A 22781-nucleotide genomic window follows, 5' to 3' on the forward strand; every position below is an offset into this window, starting at 1 on the left:
CCATTAATTAACTTCAGTTTTTCACGTAATGATAACGATTGTAGCTTTCGTTTTGACATTTTTAGAATAAACATCTGTACGATAGTAAAGCGAAACTAAAACTGAAGGTAATTGAAGCTCAAAATTTGTACTTACGTACTTGGAATTACGTGTGGAATTTGTGTGTAGAATAAGAATGAGTAAACAAGCAATGTTATCTCAGTTACAGAGGTGTAAGCATATAAAATTTACTTGCTGTCTCAGTTATAGAGGTAACTATGATGATAAATCGAAAGAACAAATCCCAGATATAGAGGTTTACCTCGTCCCACTAACAGAGGTAATTCAGTGCCAAAGTGTTGGGACCTCAGCATGAGTTCCAGTTATGGAGGTTTCTCACTTATCCAGGTCCCACTTAGCCAAGTTTCACTGTATTTGTCTCACAGACTTTGTTCTATGCTCTTATGAAAGAAAATTAAATGCACTACAACTTTATTATACGAACTTCTCATAAAACGAGCGGTTTTTGCCAATATTTTGCTTCAAACGGGAGCAAAACTAAAAATTTCAATATTTCGGGAAAAATGAACCATCTTCGAATGGCCACAGTTTAGTCGCTATAAGATTTAGAGAGCTTTAATTAGGCTTAAATTGTTGCAAATTTAATAACCTTAATTTATGTACTGAATGATACTTGTCGGAAACGCATAGTTTATGACTTTTAGAGCAAAAAGTGAAAAAAGTCCAAAATTTTCGCAGTTTATCACGTGGTGCGCAGCGAGCACAACTTTTTCGAAGTTGCAAATTGGGATTTACATCACCCTAACTGATCCAAACAACATACCAAAAATTCAAATCTACATCGTGCTTTGCGAATTTAGGGTTTTTTAGTGTCGATTTCTACTGGCCTAATATACTTTTCATAAAATTATATATTTATACGCATCATTAATTTTTCAAGTACTGTCAGTAAGTTAACTTATAAACGAGAACATCGCTCCTCTAATATTGTGTGACAATCTAAATACATGGTGATGGTGAATACATCGAAAACATTGTTATCAAAACTGTGAATGTTTATAAAGTAATGATAAAGTATTAGATTAACTACACAATGGCGTTTTATGAGGATATCATAGAAACCGAAGGTAACTCTTTAGCATGTTTATTATGCAAAACACCAATAGAAAACAACAATCAAGTAATTCAATTTCACATAGAAGGAGAGAAACACACTAGATTATCTTTGGAAAGACTGTTGATTCTTAACAATATTTGTAAAACTATGAAATGTTACCTATGCGCTAGTAATATTACTGATTTGAAAATCCATATACAAAGTTCTAGACATAAAGAAGTTGTGAAAAAGATACACGATTTTGTCGAGATGGATGGTGGTTTTATTGAGTTACCATCAAAAATATTACAAACATGGGTCTTACGAGCAGACAAAACTAACGCACACTGCACAATTTGTGATGAATATGTACTGTATACTATAAATGATATTTTAACCCATATTAACAATGAAAAACATCGGCGAGCAAAATCCATAGTACTGCAGCCGTTTAATGGCATCCTCTCTGTTGAAGGCAGCACCAATGACCTATGGTGTAAAATCTGTCACAAATACTTTGGAAATTATATTGAAAATATATTTGACCATGTAGACAATCCGGATCATTATAAAGAGTTGGGTAAAATTGTGCGACTCATCGAAGGACAGAATATAACAATTGATAACTATTTGACAAATGCAACGGAAGATAAAGCAACTTGCAATAGCTGTAAAACACAGGTTGCATGCAATGTTGATAATCTGGAGCGACACATAAAAGGTAAACGCCATAAAAATAGTTCCAAACAGACTGTTTCTTGAAATTATATAAGTATACCATGAGTATACCTATATTAGAGAAATGTATTATAATGAATATAGAATAAGATAAGATTTATAACATTTTTTTAAATATAATTTAATAGTTTTATACATTTAGAGTAATTGTATGAATGCTTAATAATTTCAAAATACAAGATATGTTATTACAATTAATTTTTTTTTAAATCAATAAACAACAAATATCAGAACTTAAATTTTTCTTTCTGTAAGGATGTAATTTAAGTTTTCACAAATATTTATCTCGGTCAGGTTTCTTCATTTATCATTAATTAGAATTTATTATTTTATACAGTATAACAAAATGAATGTATTCTGCATAAAATCTTGTTATACTTTGATTATACAGTTTTAATATCTTCTTGTTTGTATACCAGGTTAAGCTAAGCTATTTCTATACAATTGATTCCATAACCATGACTTTATTAATCACTAGCAGTCCGCCCCGGCTTCGCCCGTGGTACATATTTCGCAATAAAAGGTAGCCTATGTTCTTTCTCAGGGTCTAAAGATGTCTGTGCCAAATTTCATCAAAATCGGTTGAGAGGTTTAAGCAGGAAAGTGTAACAGACAGATAGACAGAGTTACTTTCGCATTTATAATGTTATTAGTAGGGATTGCTAGTTTGATCTTATCATGAAGATTCATTAGACCATTGTCAGTGCATTATGAATACATAAATGCAATATTTATCCAGTAAATATATTCCTGTCTTTCATATTTTATTTTAGATCAAAATATATGTCCTGGTTTAATCTATCCATCCAAATTGATTAAGCCGTTTTGCGCCAATGATGTACCCAAATATAAAATGCACATTCTGCTTTATACAATCAGTACTTAGTGATTAGAAATCAAATGGATAGTCATCTTCGTTTTCCTCCTGGATGACAGTCAACTTATCTGAAGGTTGTGGAGATCTATCTCTAGAATGAGACTGGGCAGACTGGGTACTTCCAGAAGATACAATTGGGACCTCCCCTGTTCTGGACCTTATTCTACTTTCGTCTAAAAGAAGAACTTGAGACAAATCTTCTGCTGTGCAATCAATTTTCGTAATGGCATTCGCTACCGCATCTTGAAGGGACCTGTGGTAATATTATATTAGTATATGAACAACTAATTGATGTAGTCTTCGTTTCTTATTTAACTTCTCGTTCTAAGTCTGTTGAATGTAAATATGTAATTGTGAATTTTCCCCACCAAGATAGTCAATGTGCGCACGAATAACGAATTACTCGACATTTCGATAAGGATACTCCACTAGTAACTATATGAAAAGTGACTTGGTAAGCGGTATGAATGTATAGCGAGTTCGATGGACATGTTTGATATACATTTTGGCTATATTTTAGTACCTACTTACACAATTCGTTCTATATTCTTCCTTAGTTCTTTAGCAAGCAGTCTTATCTGTATCAATTCATATTTCGATTTCCGATCAGCATCGTCTTTGATGAGCTCTCGACCGGGTTTTCTGGCTCGTTCAATGATTCTTGCCTCGACTTTGCGTTCCTGATCCATGATTTGCAATAAATTATATTCCGATTGTGATTGTTCTTCTTCCAGAGATTTAAGGTCACGTATTGCCTGTCAATTGAAAACTCCATTAAAATAGCCTGAAAATATGTGGTTTAGTTCTTCACATTTTGTAGTTATTTGGGATTCACAATCTCGATACTATTCGGTACCTTAATTCAATTTTGTAGTAGTTGATAATGTCGGTCAATTGTTAGTAGGTAGTCGTATTCAGGTTATAGGTTTGGGTAAGACGGCCTATAGCCTACTCTCTAAAAGTAGAATAAATAAAACCTAGCACCACACTTAGGTAAGAAGATCCTTATTACCTCCTGTCTTTGCCACTTCAAATCTTCCAATTTCAAAGAGTTGGTATGATAGCGTCTTCTGAGGATAGTATCGACTCGGGTTGCCATGGCCTGCGCTGCGATAGATAATTGCACTCTTGCGCCTCGAACCTATAAATATTTCAAGTAAAATGTATTGAAAATTCTTTATTAACACTGATAATTCGCCCTTCCTTCCTTGTCACAAACCTGGAGACGAGTAACTATAGTGTATCTAAGTGCCCGTAGTCCTGCCCTTTTTAGTAAAGCACATCGTTTTTCCCATTTTTTCATGGATAAGCCTCTAAAAAAGTAAAAATCTATCAAGTATGTTGGTAAACAAATAGGAGACAATGTACCTAAACCTTATAACAGCGCGAAATGCGTTTGCATTTCTATAGTAGAATATTCTGTCAAATGTTTCTAATTTCTTCGCTTATGTTACATAAACATCACAGCATCACATAATTTTAAACTGGCGGCGAACAATAGTTTGAATATTTCCAAATAATAATAACCCACTTTTTCTTTCTTCCCTTCCAATTTTCCACCTTAGCATTTCTATAATCTTTGTCTACACATGTTTCATCCACACTTATGGCCTGGTCCTTATTGAGAATATCAGATTCTATTCTCTTTTTAGTTTTTTCTAGAAGTAAAATTTGTTTTGTGAGCTCTGGGACCAATTTCTCAAATTTCTTTTTCTCCTCACGAAGAAAATTGTATTCCTAAGAAAAAGGTGAAGATACCGCTCATTATATGAAATATTTTAACAAATCGTCGTGTCGAAGATACTAAATTATGCTAATAGGTACTTATCTAGATATAAATAAACACGCAGCTCAGAATTTTGACCAGTTACATTTTCTGTAGAAAAGATACAGATACTGTCGCTTCGCATTATTAATGACTTGGAAATTACTTGTATTATAGCGTCTTCTACAGCATCACGCAATGGGCTCATGGCTCCTGGTCGTGTGCCTTGTGTAGAATGTTCTCGAATCTCGTCCTCGATCCTTTGAATGACAACTTTCAGAGCATTGTCTTCATACTTCAAGGAAACTATAGCTTCTTCTAGACGTTTAGATAGATCGTCTAACACCCAACGCCAAGAAGTTACGTCTGATATTCTATTAATAGACTTTAAGTTAGTTTTATCTGAATGAACATAAGTAGTTTTAACTTGTCTTAGTTCTGATTAGATCAATTCATATCTAAGGTCAAAGATATAAAACATTTTTTATGTATCAGCTAGTTACATAGTCATATTATGTGGATATGTATTAATATTGTTAACTAGACTATTGAAGCCCACATGAAACATTCTGTATTTCTAGGTTTTGTTGTTAAAGTTAGGGTTAGCTAAATACCTTTCTTGTAAGCTCTTTTTAAAATTATATTCGTGTGATTCTCTTGCAAAGTTACTTAGCATAACCAATTCTTGAGAACCATTTATTTGTTCTACTACTTTTGCGTTTAACCTATCATTTATATTTCTAATTTTATCCAAACCATTTGAATGGCCTAAGCACGCGTCTTCACAAAACATTTTATAAATGAATGATTAATTATAAACAATACGTTCAAAATAAAAATTTTATGATCTGAGAGACATGAGCTATCAAATTTAATATAGATACTCATAGGATACAATCCATAAATAAACATTAAGGAAAAAAAGGAGTTATGTTTAAAATGTATCAATTTTAATAGGTAAAAGAAAAGAGTAAGGTTCAATCCTTCCCATCACATATTAATAAAAATACTCTTTCTTTATCGTTTATTCACAATAAATTTATTTATTTAATTATAGAACATTTGGCTTACAGACATGCCAAAACACCACAATGCTATACAGTACAAAAATTATTATATAAATAATAATATAAATGTTTAATTACAAAAATAACATAAGTAGAGTTTAATAATAAGTCGTAAATATATATTAACGAATCCAGAAAGTATTTTTCACTGCCATATAAATGGGTTTTAACATGACAAAATAAACAATTTCAGCTAGACTGATGATGCTGAATCCCAAGAAGAGGCTGAATAGTCCTCCTATTGCACCTAAAAATAAAATTAGTATTAAAACTTGAAAACTGCCATGTAGGGTACGTAAATAAGTAGGGTACGTAAAGCAAGTGATATAGATTCTCAATTCCTGCTAGAAAAACTGCGTGAAATAAATTCAATTTTGAAAATTGTTATTTTACCTAAGATGTAATTTAAACACTTCCATATTCGCGATTAGTTAGTAGCAAAACCCGTTATTTTTTATTTAGGTATGTATACCTATCCTTCTAGACTTAATAAACTCATAAGGTACGATTTTAAATGGCTGAAAGGGAATACCACCTGCAAAGTAGTAATCGTCGTACTGAGCGTGTCGGTGCTGACCCAGAAACATGTCGTTGTAGAAATGTACGTTAACTCGTGTTCTTTCACCTCTGTAACATATATTTTAAGTAGGTGAAGCTGCAGGGTATTAGGAGACGTATATGTATACTTATTTGTAATAATGAAGTATCCTGTAAGTTTCGCAATAACTTCACAATGCCACTGGTTGGAGTCGTAATTTGGCTGGAGTACCATAGTGAAAATTTGAAAGAACTAGTTGGAACCTGCGGCACCATTCGCTAACTATCTGATTTAAAATTATCGTATATGCTAATCCCGACTATACTATCTGTGTAGAATATTTCTTAAAAATCTGATCAGCTCCGTACAAAGTACAAACATATTATGAACATTCATACATTCTTACTAACTCTCGCGTTTTTGACGTATGTAGGATAGTTGGATCAAAGAAAATCGTTAAAAATAATAAACATAATACTTTTTTGGTTCACTCCAGTGAGGGGTTGTCCTCTTCGGTTCTTCCCCTAAATCGGAGTAATAAACTTGGCTAGAGTAAAGCACATCGTTGCAGGAAGGGTAGCAAGATGAGGAGTATTCGTGATGTTCCCTCTGCTCATCGCTGTCCTTGTAGTAGGCGTAGATCAGACGCTGTTCCACTAAGGCTAAAAGGATAGACGTTAGTTTTACGCTTATTGATATTTAATAAGTAAAAGTCTTTAAAATGAGCTTATTAAAATTGTTGTCATCGTTTATTTAATCATCTAGTATCCATAACCGTTTCAAAATTGAACATCAGCTTTGGAATTATTATCATTGTAATATCAAGCATTACAGTTCAAGAATTCGTATAAATCAAACTAACTAGTATGATCTATGAATTGTAAATTATAGTTCAAAAGCTTCACAACTAAGTATTCGATTCCGAGAAGCTCCAAACGCAAACTAATATCATAAAGCTGAAGATCATGTTTGTTCGTTTCTATGGTTAAAAACGCGATTAGCTCAGAAACTACTGATTTGAGAACAAAAAAAATTGTTTTGTATAATCATTTTATCTAGGTAATTAAAATTTTAAATGATGTGTTTATATCGAATTTTTAAATCCAATTAATTAAGCAATGAATTCAATGATTGAAAAGAACGATTGATTTTACCTTTTACTTCTTTGATGCAAATAAAATCTTGAACTGTTGAACAGATCGGTTCCAAAATAGATTTTCCTGCAACATTATAATACCTATATAGTATATTATTTCTAGTATGTGATAATACTATACAAGCCGGAAGCGTGCCTATCTCCTTATACTATATATTTTAACGTTATTAATTGAAAATATTTTTTTAACTTACTTGGCCAATTAAACATAACGCATTTACATCTCTTCATTGTTTCGCGCATCAATAAATCCTGCTGGCAATTGCTATCTGTATAGAATTCAAAGTATTCTAACTTCCTTTCGTTTTGGAAGAAACATTGTCTTAAATCTGGAGACAGAGCTCGAAGGGATGTATCCGTTTTATAAGTTGTTGGAGTCACTTCTATGGTGGTCATCTTATCCATAGGAAGACGTAAAATTGTGGTACTGTAGACGTGGTCTGTTGGTGATCTGATTAAGTTCAGTTCGAATTTCGATTTGTGTGTGGCAGGACATTCCGTCTGTGTTTCTAAGATTGTGCTTAAAATTAAAAATTTTTTTTTTTTTTTTTTTTTTTTGCCCGCCTTGGATTTGAACTCTGGTTTCGCGGATCGAAGGCCCGACGGTTGCGACTTCGAGCTATCTATGCTAAGAGACTTTGCGCGAAACAAGTGAACGTATTTAGCTCTGTACGACGTTCTATTGTCGCCTGTGCTTACAACCTTCGGCATGAATTGCAAACGTTGTAGCGACTTAGTGTCTGATGGAGCATTTTGTTCGAGCTGCCGTTCCACATATCACTTTCATTGTGCTAGTTTAACAGAAATCGGCTGGCGTAGGCTCGGCTACGAAAGACAGAGTGCGTGGTGTTGTCCGGAGTGTAGAAATTTAGCTGCATCTGGTGAAGTCGCCAAGTCCTGCGAAGAACCTTCTTCATATCAGTTATCTTTAAATCGAATTGAGGAAATGCTCTCGACTCTTTCTTCGTTGCCTGATAAGGTCGAAAAATTAAGAAATGATCTTAATGACTTAACGAGCAAAATTAATCCCAATGTCATTGAGGATATGTATAAAAGAATCGAAGATATTGACATTAAGTTATCCTTAGTAGACAGATTGAACGAAGATATCCAGAGGTTGAAATCGCAAGTTAAGGGATTCGAGGGACGGTTGCATAAGTATGAGGTGGATTTAGTTAAGAGTCATGATATGATAAAAAACCTTCAAACGACTGTTACATCCCTCGAACGTGAATCCAAGCGTACTGAACAAAAAAGTAGATTTTTGAATGTGGAAATAGTTGGAATACCGGAAGAATCAAGCGAGAATCTACTTCAAGTCTTTTTTCGTTTGGCATCAGCTATTAATTGTGATCTTAATAAGGAGGACATTGAATTCATTACTCGCGTTCAGTCATTCAGAGAGAAGAGGGACTCCCCACGTAAAATTGTCGCCAAATTAAGGGATAAACTCACTAAAGATACTTTGATAAGCAATTTCAAGAAGTGTAATAAAACTAAGAGCATTATGTCGCATGACCTTGGTTTTACCGGTACCGCAACGAAGATCTTTATTAACGAACACCTCACCGTGGCAAATAAAATGTTATTAAATACTTGTAAGAAACGTGCCAAGGAGATGAATATTAAGTTTGTATGGATTAAAAACTGTACCATATACATACGCGCAAACGAGAAGGCTCCAGCCAAAGCTATATCTTCCGAAGATGATTTAAAAAATTTTTTAGATTCCAAATTGTAGTAAATTTCTGTTTGTTTATGTTTAAATTTTTCTCTTTAAAACTTATCCTATATAACACATATTCACAGCGTAACACAAATCTACACTCAAATTTACACATAAAAATTAATCATGCATATATTTATATACCTAATAGATTTAAAAATAATTTTATATTCCAAATTATAGAAATTTTTTATTTGTTATTGTTTGAAATTTACACGTTAAAACTTACCCCATATTACACGTATTCACAGTTTTATACAAATCCACACTCATTTTTACACATAATAACTAGTCATAAATCTCATACATATTTATTTTTTCGTCCTAATTTTACTCCAGTTATTAATATTAAAGTGCTGTTCGATCTATTAATAATTACTAATAATTCCATAATTTTGCATAACCATATTTACTTCCGATCTTTAAAAGGTTTATCTCCCCCGATTTACACTGTTCGTTTGCAATGGACATTGAACTTGACGACATTTTTTAGAACTGCCCGCGGGTTTTTTGATATTTTTTGTAACGACCTTGTATTTCTTTGTCGTGAATATTTAAATAGTTATTATTCGTTTAGTACATTAAAAACCGTGTTTGTTAACAATATGTTTTGGATTACCGAGTTATATGCTTCTATTGTAATGGAAATTATAGTTTATCAACTTATTCTTATAGTTTCATTAATATTGTTTTTTGTTTTTTATTGCATAGCTTTTGTTAATTTCATTCTTTTTCAATGGCTTCCAGAAGTAAGGATATAAGTATTTATTATCAAAACACTCGCGGCTTACGTACGAAATTACCGGAGTTGCATAGAAACATTTTGTCGAACAATTATGATTTAATTATTATCACAGAAAGTTGGTTATGCGATGGAATTTTAGACTCGGAGATTTGCGATTCGCGTTACGAGGTTTTTAGATGCGATAGGAAACACAATAGGAAAGGCGGTGGCGTATTAATCTGCATTAAAAAAATTTACAATGCTCTCATCACTCAAAATGTTCAATGTGGTAATGTAGAAAGTGTTTGGCTGTCAATGTCGGGTGATATGTTCGAAGATAAGGTGGATTTCCACATTATTGCCGCTTACCTGCCTCCTTCTTCAGATCTGCCTAATCTCTTAAGGTCTTTCAGTTCTGCGTTGCTTTCGATTCATGACAATTATCCCAATAATAATTATTTAATCATTGGTGATTTTAATTTACCCTTTATTTCTTGGGTGGATAAATTTAACTACAGCATTAACAATTATTGCAATTCGGATCTTTTAGAAGCCAGTTTGGGTTTTTTAAATATAACTAATTTAATGGGTATGGGTCAGTTTAACCATACACCAAACTTTTGTGGAAATATTTTGGATCTAGTTTTCTCTAATTTAAGTATCAACTGTCAGGACATTACTTCTAATTTCTTAGTCAATATGGATAGATTTCATACACCTCTATTAATTACAATTTACGACATTAATAATAAGCCATTACGACCACAGTTTGGTAAAGTAAAAAAGTTTTTTAAAGCGGATTACGATGCTATCAACTTAGAATTAAGTAAATTTAAGTGGGATGAAATTTTAAACTCTGGATCAGTTGATGATGCTACCAATAATTTTTATGGTATTATAAGGTCATTAATAGATAAATATGTGCCTTCTGTTCGTATTTCTTCGCGTCGGCGTTATCCAAAATGGTACACTCCGGCTTTGATTAATATCATAAAAGAAAAATATAAATTTCACTGTAAATGGAAAAAATATAAGAATCCTAGCGATTATTCAACCTTTTCACTACTCAGAGCTAGAATAAAAGAATTAAAAGTAGAAGTTCACTCAAATTATCTTTTACGATGTCAAAATTCTATTAAATCTTCTCCTAAGGAATTTTGGACGTATATCAATAATAAACGTAGGAATTCTAGCTATCCATGTTGTATGTCTTATCGTGGACATATGTTAAGCAAGGGTAAAGATATGTGCTCGGCATTTAGCGATTTCTTTCAATCTGTTTTTCGATCAGACGATTCTGCTGATCTTGTAAATCCTATTAAGGAGTCAAATGTAGCCGACTGTTTATGTTCAATCTTTCTTACCGATAAGGATCTAAAAGCATTATTCAGAGAGCTTGATAGTCGGAAGGGTGCTGGGTCCGATGGTTTACCTGCAATCTTTGTCAAAAACTGTCAGTCTGGTTTAGTAATACCCTTACGATTACTCTTCCAGCGTTCTTTAAACGAAGGAGTCTTCCCTAAGTGCTGGAAGGAAGCTTTAATCATACCCATACACAAAAAAGGATCTAAAAATGAAATAACGAATTATAGAGGTATATCTTTACTTAATATATTCGCGAAAATGTTAGAGAAAGTTGTACATAAACACTTATATAGCTCAACGATTAATTGCATCCCTTCCAACCAACATGGCTTTGTTAAGTCGCGTAATGTCACTACGAATTTATTAGAATTAACACAATTTGTGAATAGTAGCATGAATGAAAGAGCGCAGGTCGACGTGCTTTATACAGATTTTGAGAAGGCTTTCGACAGAGTCAGTTACAATATATTAATTCGCAAGCTTTACGCGGTTGGCATCAGAGGGAATCTCCTCAGGTGGTTGGAGTCGTATATTCGAAATCGTAGTCAGTCTGTTATCCTGGGAGGCTATAGATCTGACTTTGTTGATGTTACTTCCGGAGTCCCCCAGGGATCGCACCTCGGTCCCTTATTGTATAATATTTATTTATTTGATATTGATACTTGTTTTAAAAATTCAAAATTTCTGCTTTATGCTGATGACAAGAAAATTTTTAGAAAAATCACGACCCCTCAGGATTGCCTCTTACTTCAGGACGATCTCAATAGGCTTACCGATTATTATAAATTAAATAAAATATCAGTAAACATAAATAAATGCCAAAAAATAACTTTTTCTCGAAATAAGGCTACTAAAATTATACGTTTTGACTATAAAATTAGCAACGAAATTATTCCATCCGTTACGTCAGTAAGGGACCTAGGTGTGATCCTCGACGACAAACTTAGTTACCGCATGCACATTGAATTTATTTCTCAAAAAGCCTATAAAAATTTAGGATTTGTTTTGAGACAAGCTGAACCCTTTAATGATTTGGCATGTTTGAAAGTTCTGTACTATGCTTATGTACGCAGTATTCTTGAGTTCGCTAGCGTCATCTGGCGACCTAGCTATAAATGCCATATAATAAAATTGGAAAAGATTCAAAAGGTATTTGTAAATAAAATGAACTATAAAAATAAACAATATGACTTGACCTATTCACAAGCTTGTTCTCACTATAAAATAAATACCTTAGAGGATCGTAGAGACGTAATCGACCTTATGCTATTGTATGATATTGTCAATAATAACTTTGATTTTCCTGTTGCTTTAGAATACTTACAGTATCGCGTGCCATCACAACGTACTCGTCATACGCCTCTCTTTAGTGTGCCAGCAGCCTCTACTAATTATCTCAAACATTCAACCTTTCTGAGACTTCCGAATAATTATAATAATAAATTCTCCTCGGCTGATCCCTTTCAATTATCTCGCACGAAGTTTAAAAAAGTAATACTACAGCTTATTGACCAAAATTGTAATGAAAATCACTAATAACACACACACATGCACACACACACACACACACACACACATACACATACACTTCACTTTCACTCACACATACATAATGTTACCTTTATACTTAATTGTAATATAGGATTTGTTTATTATTAGTACTGTATCTTTTATGTTTTCTTTTTTGCTCACACACTGTATCGTATTGTTATTGGTGTACCTTGTAATTGGCGTATAGTATTGTATAATGTTCTATTTAATTTATGTTTAGCTGTAAGGTACCTTTTAGAAATAAATAAATAAATAAATAAATAAATAAATAAGACCTGTAAATTTTCAAATCTCTTCACACTTGCTCTTATTAGAAATCCTAATTTACCTTTTCCTAAACTTCTACTTTTCCTAACTACTTCTAGGCTAAAAGATAAGTTACTTATCGTATTCCCTTCATATTCAAATACCTTCATCAATGTACCTAATTCTAAGATTTCATACAATAAAGGCACTTTAATTTTACTTACATTAAATCCTCTGTAATGTCCATCACAAATGTACTGGTGTTCACTTATGTTTAGGTACAATTCGATATCTACTCCATTTGCTTCTCCTGACGCCATCACCCTATAAGGCACTATGTCGGCTGCAGGTGGGAAAATAGTGGGATAGCCGATGTCTAGACCCCACTCTAGAGGAGTAGCTGATACATTTTCGTTAAATGTTTGCTGCCATTTTAATGTGCTGTTTGTCCTGTAATTTTGTTTTGTGATTTTATATAGCAGTAAGTATAATTCGATGTGTGTAATTTGAATGATCACACGGCATACCTGACCCTACCTTACTACTAACACGTAAGTAGGAATTCATAATAGTTTACCTTGCGTTGTCTTTTGTCTGATTGCTACATTATGAAGAAGTTTGTGCATTATTTAAGCTTAATCAGGTCATAATTTTACAAGAATCAAGTAACTTACATTCCGCCTAAAGGAAGATCGTTGAAAGTATAGCACAGACCGTATTCTGTAAAAACAGGTTTGAAGAATTTTTCACAGCAATCTGATGAATGCCACTCTGTATTGTTTTCTGGGCGCCAATGGCAGAATTTTACAATTTCTTCACATTTTGGAGACCCCTAAATGGAATATTAGAAGTATAAATTAGTTGCATTATTAATTTTATTCTTGACACCATTATTAAATTAACAATAATTAAAAGTAGCAAAAAGAGAGGAAAAATGAGGATAATTAATAAGTATCTATGATTTCACATTAAACACACATGGAACAGAGAATATTTGCTTTTTATTAAATCAATTTTACATTACTAACCTGCACAATAAATTCCTGAAGCTTTATGTTCTGGTCCGTTGTTAATCTTTGATTTTTAGAACGATTAGATACCATGTGTGGGCACACTAATGAAGCGAAAGACTTCTCTAATCTGAAAACAACGTTTTAATTATTACAAATGTACAGGTTACAATTCTATCTGAGCTTAGAACTTAGCCGTGGGTAAACCTGTATAACAATGGAGATGGTTCTTGAATTATCAATAAACAATAGCATTCTAGGGAAAAATCTTACTCGTCCAATTCCGATACATTTTTATAGGACAGCTTCAAGTGAATATGGGGACACAAAACCACAGTTGGAAAGGGTATCGCCCATATTGGTGTTGGTAGAGAGTCGATAACATTAACAAACGGTGTGGAGGTCCATTTGCTGACCAGCTGGATAATGTTCATGGCACAGATGATGATGCTGATCACGACTATGATGATCCAGACTATGCGTTCCTTGTGGCTGAAGGACGGCTCGAAAATATATCTGAAATTAAAAACCTAAAGCTAAAACATAAATACGCTTCTCAGCACGTGCTTTTTGTTAAAACGTTTTCTTCATGGCAAAAGTCTGCCTGGTAACTGGTAAGTCTAACTGGAAACTTCGAGAATCTATCAAGTCGTACCTATATATTATATAGTAGGTAGTACCTATAGTTATTAATCAGTAGATATAGTATTTTTAAATTACACCTAAAAGTTTAAATAGATCTGCACTTATTTATATACCGCGATCCATTTAACCGTCTGCTTATTATTTGAAACAAAACTTACTACAATCCCATTACAACAGTTCAAAACTAATAACAAATTTAAATAGTCGAACTACCAAATCGCCCACATCTAATCGAATGATAAAATCTGTAGAGCGTAAGTTCATTACGCGTCGATTCCTCCTAATCAATTTAACTCACTTGACTCCATGCAAAGAGCCTTCATAAAGGAATTGTTTGAGGCCCTTTATCACTTCCCTAAACCACAGTTTTGCGAACAATCTCAAACTCTTTGGCTCGTCCTTTTTAATGGTCACTTGGGGGCTGATATATTTGAAGTCCTTTAAATAGAAATCTCGTATTGCATGTCTATTATTTCGTCTGTCGGTATCTTTTTGATGTTCACTTTGTTTTTGTTACGGATCTTTTTCATTGTGATTAGAATATGGTGCTGCTGTGTCCGCTTTGGAGTTAGAAGTGGTGTTACTTGAATGCAAATGCATTTCATTAACTGTAGCAATTACTGTAAAAGGTTCAATATAATGTCGTGTTCTATGTCTATTTTTAAGTATGTCTCTTTAGACTTTAGAAGTGGTATCTATTTCTTATTTTTAGTTATTTGTAACCTTCCGTAACTTCCTTCTTCCTTCAGTAAACTTCTAATTCCGTCAAAATATAGTTTGCATTGCAAGACATCATTCGATAGTTCTAAAAAAATATCGACTTGTTTAAGATTTCGCACTCAAACCTAAAAAATATAATTTATGTGCTTCTTGAAAAGAATCATATACCAATATACCGTCTATTACTTCCATATGAAAGCAATTTATTTTTGAGTGGAAAAGTTTGCCAATAAGATGGTTCTACGAAATATATTCTACACACCTGAATTTCAATAAGTAACTAGTATAAAACAACTTCGGCTACTTTCAAAATGCCGTTGGCTGTTTAGTTTTGCACATCATATTTTTTTGTCGTAGTTATTATGGAAACAAAATAATGTGATCAGAAATATTAAAAGTATCATTTTATCTCAAACGTAATGTCCGGAAGTGCGTATTTAGAATAGAGATAAGTATCTAATAATGAACGTGCACATGTTTTAATTTATTTCATTGATATTTTTATAATAGATGGAAGGCTACATGCTTGTTTAGAATTTAGATGATTATGATATAGGTACCTACCCATTATAGTATGTATAACAGTATATAATGACTAGCCTGTTATACTGGGTTGGACCTGCCCCCCTAGTCAATTGGCTTTCTGTTAGCGTAGCGTTCAATAGAATAGACTACGAATGTATGAGATTGACGTAAGCTGTAGATACGTTTATCTACAGCTTACGTCAATTTCATACATTCGTAGTATATTCTATTGAACGCTACGCTAACAGAAAGCCACTTGACTAGGGGGGCTGGAAAGAATATAAAATAAAACCAACCTAAGCTAATACGGGTAACCATACATAGATTTGTACTAGTAGAATTATTTTTAAAGTCGACTTTCAGTTAAATTCTAGAAAGTAAACTGAAAAACAAACAAACCACCAAGTTTGGATAACGAAGCAGATGAAAATTAACTTTAAACAAAAAAGTGTGTATACCTACCTATGGATATGTAATTGAAATGAATACAGTAACTTACAACAGTCTCAAACTCCATTATACTTGGAGTTAAATGTTGATTCTCGAAACTTCGGATGTGAGGCATAATAGTTCGGAAGCCTTACAAAGTAGCGTCATGTTTCAACTTACAAGAATGAAGTTATATGCGTTAGAGTAAATAACCTCTTAGTTGTGAGCCTTGTAGGACGATCTAATGGGCAAGATACTTTTTATACATATGTGGAGCAGATTTTTAACTAGTAGCCATCAGAAGTTTTGGAAAAATGAAAAAAAAAATTCTACCATTCCTTCCTCGGTAAAGTTTTTTTTGTTAATTATTCTGTTTTTCCCTAAATAATAAGTTCTATCGAGCATAATATACCACATACGAGGCTTCCTGTATAATCATAATATCTAAAATTAGGTACAAATATTTTTAACATTAAATAGTTACTGTAAAGTAAATAGTTCTTTGAAGAAAATTCAGAGAGTTCTTACTCTGTTTCAAGAAGAAAAACTACTTTTATAAATTTTATTACTAAACTTATTGTGTAAAAATGAATAGCTATAATAGTAAAATATCTAATATTAACCTCATTAAAAACCTATCACAATAGACTAAATTATTGTTTACATTATTAACTTAATAATTATATAAAGTTTCAATATCAATGAATATTTTACAAACGGGACATGGGTCAATGCGATAGCGAGTTAGGGATCACAGAGACTTGATACTATTTATCTACGAATAAATTTAATATCTATGTAGGTAGTATTTGTATAAAAAAACCTAACCAACTGAACTTGATTGAGAACTTGTAGTAAAAAAAGTGAAGTCCCGTGTCCCCTAGTGGGGTATGGAGCAGATGCATTACTCATACATCTGTTTCACTGATCAATTTTCTTTAAGGACCAACTGTAGGAACTTGTAGTAAGGCCATATTAAAAATAATATCGAATTTTTACTAAAATACTCCACATTCACTCTACTGTGTTTATTTCATATATAATGTGTTGGTAAAACAATACTATGTGCATTAGACATGAAGACAGAGGAGTCTTCTCACCGTGGAAAAAAACTTTGAAGAAGTTAAAATTATGACTGGATTCTTATTAGAATAGCTTTGTCTCGTAGGTAAACATCTTGTAAACAAACGAAATCGCAGCTAGTTTTGTATGGATACATAAAAATAATGCAACCAAGCTTTTTTTTAATTCAAGTATCAACATTATTATGTCACACTATACTACTCTAACTTATAGAAAAGATATCGTGAATGGTCATAAACTCAGTAACATAAAATATTCCCAGTGCGATAGTCAACTTGTAATTATCACAAGTGTGGTTTATTTATTTATATCGATTGCGAAGTTAATTGTTTTTAGAATAGTGAATAATTAATTCAGGTAATATGTAACAGGTTTTTTTTAATCACATAAATGATATGCGCGTGTTTCTTGTATCCAAGTAACTATTTAGGAATGTGTTTTTTTATCTTGTTGATGATAAAAACATTAGAAGTGTAGATGAGTTATTTTGTTGCTATGTATGAACAAAATAAATAATTAATTTGTTTTGATATTCGATTAAATGTGTCTATAAAATGTGTGGTGCGGTAGCTGTGTAAAGCCTGAAAATTTAGTGCCGTGGAAAAAGTGTGACGAAGAGTAGGTAGATATAGGTAGTTAACTTAACCCGCGAGCACTCGCGCTATGAGCATTTTGCTCACAGTAAATTTAAAACACGCGCCATTTTGTCAAAATTATTCGTACGTACATCGTTCATTTGGTAGCTGAGTTTTGTTCCGTCTCCTACCCCTGTATGCAGTTCACTTCTCGACAGTGTGCGCCAGTTACTTGGACGAGGTGGTTTGTTGCGCCGTGTACCATCAGGCGGCGTATTGCTCATCGCGCGGGTATCGACGCAAGTACTTTTTTTACTCATGACTTTATTTTTTTTTCATCTTAGGGACAGTTTTACTGCTACTTTTATGTAATATTATGATTTTATATTACTGAAATGTAATCTATTATGTATTTCTATTATAGATGGATCATGATCGAAGGGATGAACAAATTTTATTTTATTTTAGACCAAAACTTAGTAGTATCTTTGGTTTTCATAAGAGCAAGGTTCTGGTGTCTTACGTACCAAACAAAAAGAATAAAAAAAAATGTTCTTATGATAAGTACACTTCATAACGACGACAGAATCGATCCAACAACTGGAACTACCGTGAAACCAGAAATTATCACCTTTTATAATAAAACGAAAGGAGGTGTTGATGTTGTGAATCGACCAAAAGAAGAGTATTCTGTGGCAAGAGTGGCATGTAGATGGTCGCTGAGATTATTTTTCACGATCCTAAACATAGCCGGAAATCGGAATCAACAGTCAAACCATTTACAAAGAAAATACGGGTATAATCATCAAGCGCAGAGACTACTTGAAGCAACTAGCTTTTCAACTAACACAGCCACATATCCAAAGAAGAAGCACCTTCCAAAATATTTCATATCCTCTTCAGCAAGTGTTGAAACGTTTTTTAGCAGAATCTGAGTTACCAGAAGACGAAAAACCAACTGGTATCTGCGCGGTTTGCCCAAGACGCAAAAATCGCAAGACCAAAAAGAGCTGCATTTACTGCCAAAAATTTTTATGTACCGAGCATAGTCGTACAGTATGTGATATGTGTAAAGCTCGCGTATACGACGAAGATTAGTTATTTATATTTAGTTAAGTTATTTTTTGAAAAGTTTTTTTTTGTCCAATTTTTTCCGGAAGACTGCCTTACAAGACTGGCAAATTAGTGTCTATGATTGTTAATTAAAATAAAAAAGATTAATATTGTTAACTCTTTGAATATATATTTTGTAGAATAAATAATGTGTATTTTATTGAATAAAATATTTTTTTATTAATATTTTTTGATGAAACTTGCATTTATTGACATTCATAAACGTGAGCAAAATGCTCTACACGCGAGTGCTGATGTAATTTCTTGAGGCGCGAGTGCTGGCGGGTTAAATGAATAAGTTTATAAAAATTGATCGAAGCTGTGAATCCGGGCATATTATTATGAATTGAAATTGTGAATTATTTCTCAATTTATTTACACCATAAAGTATAATATATGTCAATAGATTATATTTCAGTGGAACCTTCCGTAGGAACAGCGAATAGTACCTAAAAAAACGCTACTGTAGTACCCAACTAAACCATTGAACTGAGTTAGATAAAGTTTGGAATTGAGAAAGATCTATCTCTAGGGAAAACTTCTTTTATTCAGAAAAAAATATGTGATTGTAATAGATGAGGAAAATAGGTACCACGAGATAATCTGAAGAGCACGCAAAGCCATGCTAGGCCACAGTAACATTATAAAAGTCTGTCCATTTTTTTGGGTTTGGGAAACTTGGAATGAAAAACTTCAACTATATTGGCACCAAGAAACAAACATAGGCTACTTTTTTTAAAAACCAACCCTAAAGGGTAGGAATAGGAAATAGCTTTGCGCGTAGTTTTATCCGTGGGTGGGACGCGCATAATCCGAACTAAAGATAAAACACCGCTCTCTGTTTAGTTTCTGACTTCCAACTATATGGTGTAAAGATATTTCATTTATTTATTATTATTAACTATTTTCAGATTAGGATGTCGTTGATAAAGGAATCATTCTGTGCGTTGGTGTTCCTCTCTTTAGTATATGAGTGTGAGTATCAGTTTGTTTCACCCCTTATCTAATTTACTTGAACTATGGCTTCAGTGATAATGCTCTATCTATTGCTAGACTACGAAACTATTACACAATGTTATGTATGGTCATGTTAAGGAATATGTAAAAATACTACTATTTATTGTACTTTTTATTAGCCTTTACCAAAGGGACGAAAAAAAATTTGGTATAGCCATACCTGCGCCCTAACGTGTTTTCTAACGACTGGCTGTTCAATTATGTGTTACATTTTTTGTTGTATTTACAAAATGCATCTATTATGTTTATTCGTAGTCGTAGTTGCTATAATAAACTTATCTAAATTGAGGAATAGAGCCAGTGTTTCGATGCAGGATTATCATGGAGTGTAACTCATCACATTTTGTTGCTTCCTCTTTCAAATAGTAAACATCTTAAATTCATAAATTACTTAATTTAAGTTTCCAAATGTATATTTCAGCCACAAGCATACGTTGTTACGACTGCAATAGCGCAAACAATTCCGCCTGTCTCGACGTTAAGAAGTATGAAAGCGGGGAACATCCCTACATCGTGCCAATCATCGACTGCGAGATGTCCATCCCTAATTCCAACCAGATGCAGTTCTTCTGCAGGAAAATTGTGCAAACCAGTAAGTTTGTTTTATATTTTCGCCCGCAACTTCGCCCGCGTAGTTAGGAAAACCGGCATAGTTCCCGTTCTCGTGGGATTTTAGGGATAAAAGCTATTCTCTATGTGTGTGCCAATTTGCCAAATTTAATGAAAACGATTTATCAGTTTTTAAGTGGAGGATTAACAAACAAACAAACATAAACTTTCGTATTTATAATATTAGTAGGATGTTTCAGAAGCATTTTGGTAACTTTATATTCTTGGGTGCTACCTACTTAAAAAGTGGTGGTTAGAAATTCTAAGTAAGTTGCAGTTGTAATTTACCTCACTTCTGTTAATTTATCTCTGACGTGGTAGTAATCGGTAATAGTTACTGAACAATATTACATTGCATTGTTTTTAATAAACACTCTGATACAGCTCAGATCAGAATAATTTAACAACAAAATAAAATTTATTTTTCTAAAAGTTCTAAAGATTTTCCTCATTAATTAACCTCTTGGACACGTGATCGGATTATGGGAGAAATTCTGAGTAGATATACAATATTGTTGCTATTCCATTCTTAATGTCATAGTCATAAATTGGTCTTAAGTCTTAAAGCACAATCATGGCATTTTATTATGTGATTTTTCGTCTTTATCAATTTATTTAAAGTAGACCAAATATTGCTTTATTTGTAATGTTCTGTGTTTTGTTATTATTTTTGTCAGTTGTTGTGTGTGTTATTGATTGTAAATAAATGTGTGTCTATGTCTATGTCAAATAAGTACATAGACAAATTGTAGGTATAACAATCTAAAATTCGACGCACTATTTGATTTACATTGCAAATGTTTTGTTAGTAAAACTGAATTCTATGTTTAGTAAGTAATGTTAGTTTTGCTTTTCTTTTTATTTCCACGGACTCCTTATTCCTATCTCCTCAAAATAATCCCTATCCTGAGAAATTTCCATACAGTTTTTGCCCATCGATTTTATTAAATCATCATGTTTTCGAGGTTTACCTCTATTCCTTTTCCATCAATCCATATTCTTGCTAATAAAATTTGACTTATTTTTTAGTCTTCCATTCCCACCGTGACTCCGAAGTCCGAGTGACCCGTAGCTGCGGCTGGAGGCTTCACGAGAAGGACTGCTATAAGGACGACAATAGTGACCATCTCGGAACCGTCTGTCAATGCTTCCATGATATGTGCAATAGTAGCGAACCTGTTGACCCTACTGGCATATCTGTTCTGTTCTTGTGTCTTTCTGCCATTTTGTACTTTTGGCGCTAATAAATGATTTTTAAAGTGTGGTGGTTTTTCTTTAGTTCGACTGCTTCTAGGATAATAATGTTGACCACCTCGGGACTATGTGTCAGTGCGTCCATGACATGTGCAATGACAATCTGTATTTTTAGCGCTTTTTAATTTTGAATTGAAATTAGGACCATTTGAAGTCCTATAAAAATATACCTTTCGTTTTTTATTGACCATAGATAGAAAACGGTGAGTATATAATATAAAGCACGATAATGTTTATTAATTATAAGTCCATAATCCCGAATAAAGTTCAATTACTGAAATAATAAAAACTGCACGTACGGCATTATTTCCTCGAAATGGCACTACCCATTTTAACGTATATTTAACGTTCACGATTTTTAAATGAAACATCAATTCATTTGAATTCGAGAAAATTCTATAAATAAAGGTGTGTCAACACTGCGCCGTGTGAACGAACCACCGTTAGGGCTTTTCCCCACCGCACTGTTGACCGGGATATACCTACCAGTATTTGTTTTTATGCAATATGGATCACTGGGGTTAAGAGATTTAGTTTACCCTCCGAGCGCTATGTTTGATATATCTTACAATCCGTTTTATGAATTGTTTGTTTGTTGTGTCACGCGTTTTGGATTTCGAAATTGTTGGTAAATTTAGCGTAAACGAGAATTCCAGTCAATAACCTTATTGACTAATTTTACCGGTCAATAAGGTTATTGACTGGTTTAGGGTTTTGACTGTAACATAATATATAATTTTCTTTTTCAATTAGTATTCATTGCATTGTGTTGAGGAGAGTTGAAGTTGAGGAGAGTTAGAGACGATTAATTAACAGGCGAGTAAGAGGCGCCAAAATATATATTGAACAAGAAAACTTGTGTATGCTAATAAAAAAAAATCATGACAATGACGCTAAAAAAAATATGCTTCCTATTATACCTATGTTTAAAGTAAACAAAAAAATAAAAATT

The 22781-nt window shown here is 33.1% G+C and overlaps 5 protein-coding genes and 1 long non-coding RNA gene across 7 annotated transcripts in view; 2 read left to right on the forward strand and 4 right to left on the reverse strand.

Moving 5' to 3' along the window:
• Nucleotides 1–22781, reverse strand: part of LOC149476936 (uncharacterized) — a 57320-nt gene that overhangs the window by 17046 nt on the left and 17493 nt on the right. The gene's annotated exons all lie outside the window — the stretch shown is intronic.
• On the forward strand, nt 997–21837 carry LOC149476939 (uncharacterized). 2 transcript variants are annotated; one of them, XM_089711420.1, is made up of 4 exons: nt 997–1127; nt 19861–19924; nt 20388–20558; nt 21605–21837. In XM_089711420.1, the coding sequence occupies exons 2-4, from the start codon at nt 19867–19869 to the stop codon at nt 21817–21819; spliced, it is 444 nt and encodes a 147-aa protein (XP_089567546.1). In that variant the 5' UTR covers nt 997–1127; nt 19861–19866; the 3' UTR covers nt 21820–21837. The 2 variants fall into 2 exon arrangements, with proteins under 2 accessions (XP_089567546.1, XP_089567545.1); XM_089711419.1 differs by lacking the exon at nt 997–1127 and adding an exon at nt 17465–17618.
• LOC149476940 (uncharacterized) lies at nt 1094–1917 on the forward strand. The gene has a single exon (XM_089711417.1). The coding sequence runs from the start codon at nt 1094–1096 to the stop codon at nt 1856–1858; it is 765 nt and encodes a 254-aa protein (XP_089567543.1). The 3' UTR covers nt 1859–1917.
• LOC149476941 (tektin-2-like) lies at nt 2559–5400 on the reverse strand. Its single transcript, XM_089711421.1, has 7 exons — nt 5091–5400; nt 4643–4850; nt 4243–4448; nt 3931–4024; nt 3724–3852; nt 3243–3466; nt 2559–2964 (listed from the first exon to the last, which is right to left on the reverse strand). Exons 1-7 carry the CDS (start codon nt 5267–5269, stop codon nt 2724–2726), a joined length of 1281 nt encoding a protein of 426 aa, XP_089567547.1. The 5' UTR covers nt 5270–5400; the 3' UTR covers nt 2559–2723.
• LOC149476942 (pickpocket protein 28-like) lies at nt 5625–7691 on the reverse strand. The gene is made up of 5 exons (XM_089711418.1): nt 7432–7691; nt 7236–7301; nt 6560–6743; nt 6079–6170; nt 5625–5790 (listed from the first exon to the last, which is right to left on the reverse strand). The coding sequence occupies exons 1-5, from the start codon at nt 7640–7642 to the stop codon at nt 5666–5668; spliced, it is 678 nt and encodes a 225-aa protein (XP_089567544.1). The 5' UTR covers nt 7643–7691; the 3' UTR covers nt 5625–5665.
• On the reverse strand, nt 12741–16395 carry LOC149476943 (uncharacterized). Its single transcript, XM_089711590.1, has 6 exons — nt 16249–16395; nt 14133–14375; nt 13878–13989; nt 13524–13681; nt 12905–13299; nt 12741–12772 (listed from the first exon to the last, which is right to left on the reverse strand). Exons 2-6 carry the CDS (start codon nt 14291–14293, stop codon nt 12741–12743), a joined length of 858 nt encoding a protein of 285 aa, XP_089567716.1. The 5' UTR covers nt 14294–14375; nt 16249–16395.

Source organism: Colias philodice, chromosome 26, assembly GCF_061535455.1.
Source record: "Colias philodice isolate Cphi_HAF_F1 chromosome 26, ilColPhil1 Martin Lab GWU primary, whole genome shotgun sequence".
NCBI classification, from domain to species: domain Eukaryota; kingdom Metazoa; phylum Arthropoda; class Insecta; order Lepidoptera; family Pieridae; genus Colias; species Colias philodice.

What these genes read in the sequence shown, in the direction of transcription:
- LOC149476940 (XM_089711417.1), top strand. Translation starts at nt 1,094, where the DNA reads ATGGCGTTTTATGAGGATATCATAGAAACCGAAGGTAACTCTTTAGCA.
- LOC149476941 (XM_089711421.1), bottom strand. Translation starts at nt 5,269, where the DNA reads ATGTTTTGTGAAGACGCGTGCTTAGGCCATTCAAATGGTTTGGATAAA. An exon ending in TGGAAGGGAAGAAAGAAAAA is followed by an intron (nt 4,025 to 4,242) that starts GTGGGTTATTAT and finishes TTACTTTTTTAG; the next exon opens with AGGCTTATCCATGAAAAAAT. An exon ending in CTATAGTTACTCGTCTCCAG is followed by an intron (nt 3,853 to 3,930) that starts GTTTGTGACAAG and finishes AAATATTTATAG; the next exon opens with GTTCGAGGCGCAAGAGTGCA.
- LOC149476942 (XM_089711418.1), bottom strand. Translation starts at nt 7,642, where the DNA reads ATGGATAAGATGACCACCATAGAAGTGACTCCAACAACTTATAAAACG. An exon ending in CGTTATGTTTAATTGGCCAA is followed by an intron (nt 7,302 to 7,431) that starts GTAAGTTAAAAA and finishes ATAATGTTGCAG; the next exon opens with GAAAATCTATTTTGGAACCG. An exon ending in TTGCATCAAAGAAGTAAAAG is followed by an intron (nt 6,744 to 7,235) that starts GTAAAATCAATC and finishes CTATCCTTTTAG; the next exon opens with CCTTAGTGGAACAGCGTCTG.
- LOC149476943 (XM_089711590.1), bottom strand. Translation starts at nt 14,293, where the DNA reads ATGAACATTATCCAGCTGGTCAGCAAATGGACCTCCACACCGTTTGTT. An exon ending in AATGTATCGGAATTGGACGA is followed by an intron (nt 13,990 to 14,132) that starts GTAAGATTTTTC and finishes CGTTGTTTTCAG; the next exon opens with ATTAGAGAAGTCTTTCGCTT. An exon ending in GATCTTCCTTTAGGCGGAAT is followed by an intron (nt 13,300 to 13,523) that starts GTAAGTTACTTG and finishes ACAAAATTACAG; the next exon opens with GACAAACAGCACATTAAAAT.
- LOC149476939 (XM_089711420.1), top strand. Translation starts at nt 19,867, where the DNA reads ATGTCGTTGATAAAGGAATCATTCTGTGCGTTGGTGTTCCTCTCTTTA. An exon ending in CCTCTCTTTAGTATATGAGT is followed by an intron (nt 19,925 to 20,387) that starts GTGAGTATCAGT and finishes TGTATATTTCAG; the next exon opens with CCACAAGCATACGTTGTTAC. An exon ending in CAGGAAAATTGTGCAAACCA is followed by an intron (nt 20,559 to 21,604) that starts GTAAGTTTGTTT and finishes CTTATTTTTTAG; the next exon opens with TCTTCCATTCCCACCGTGAC.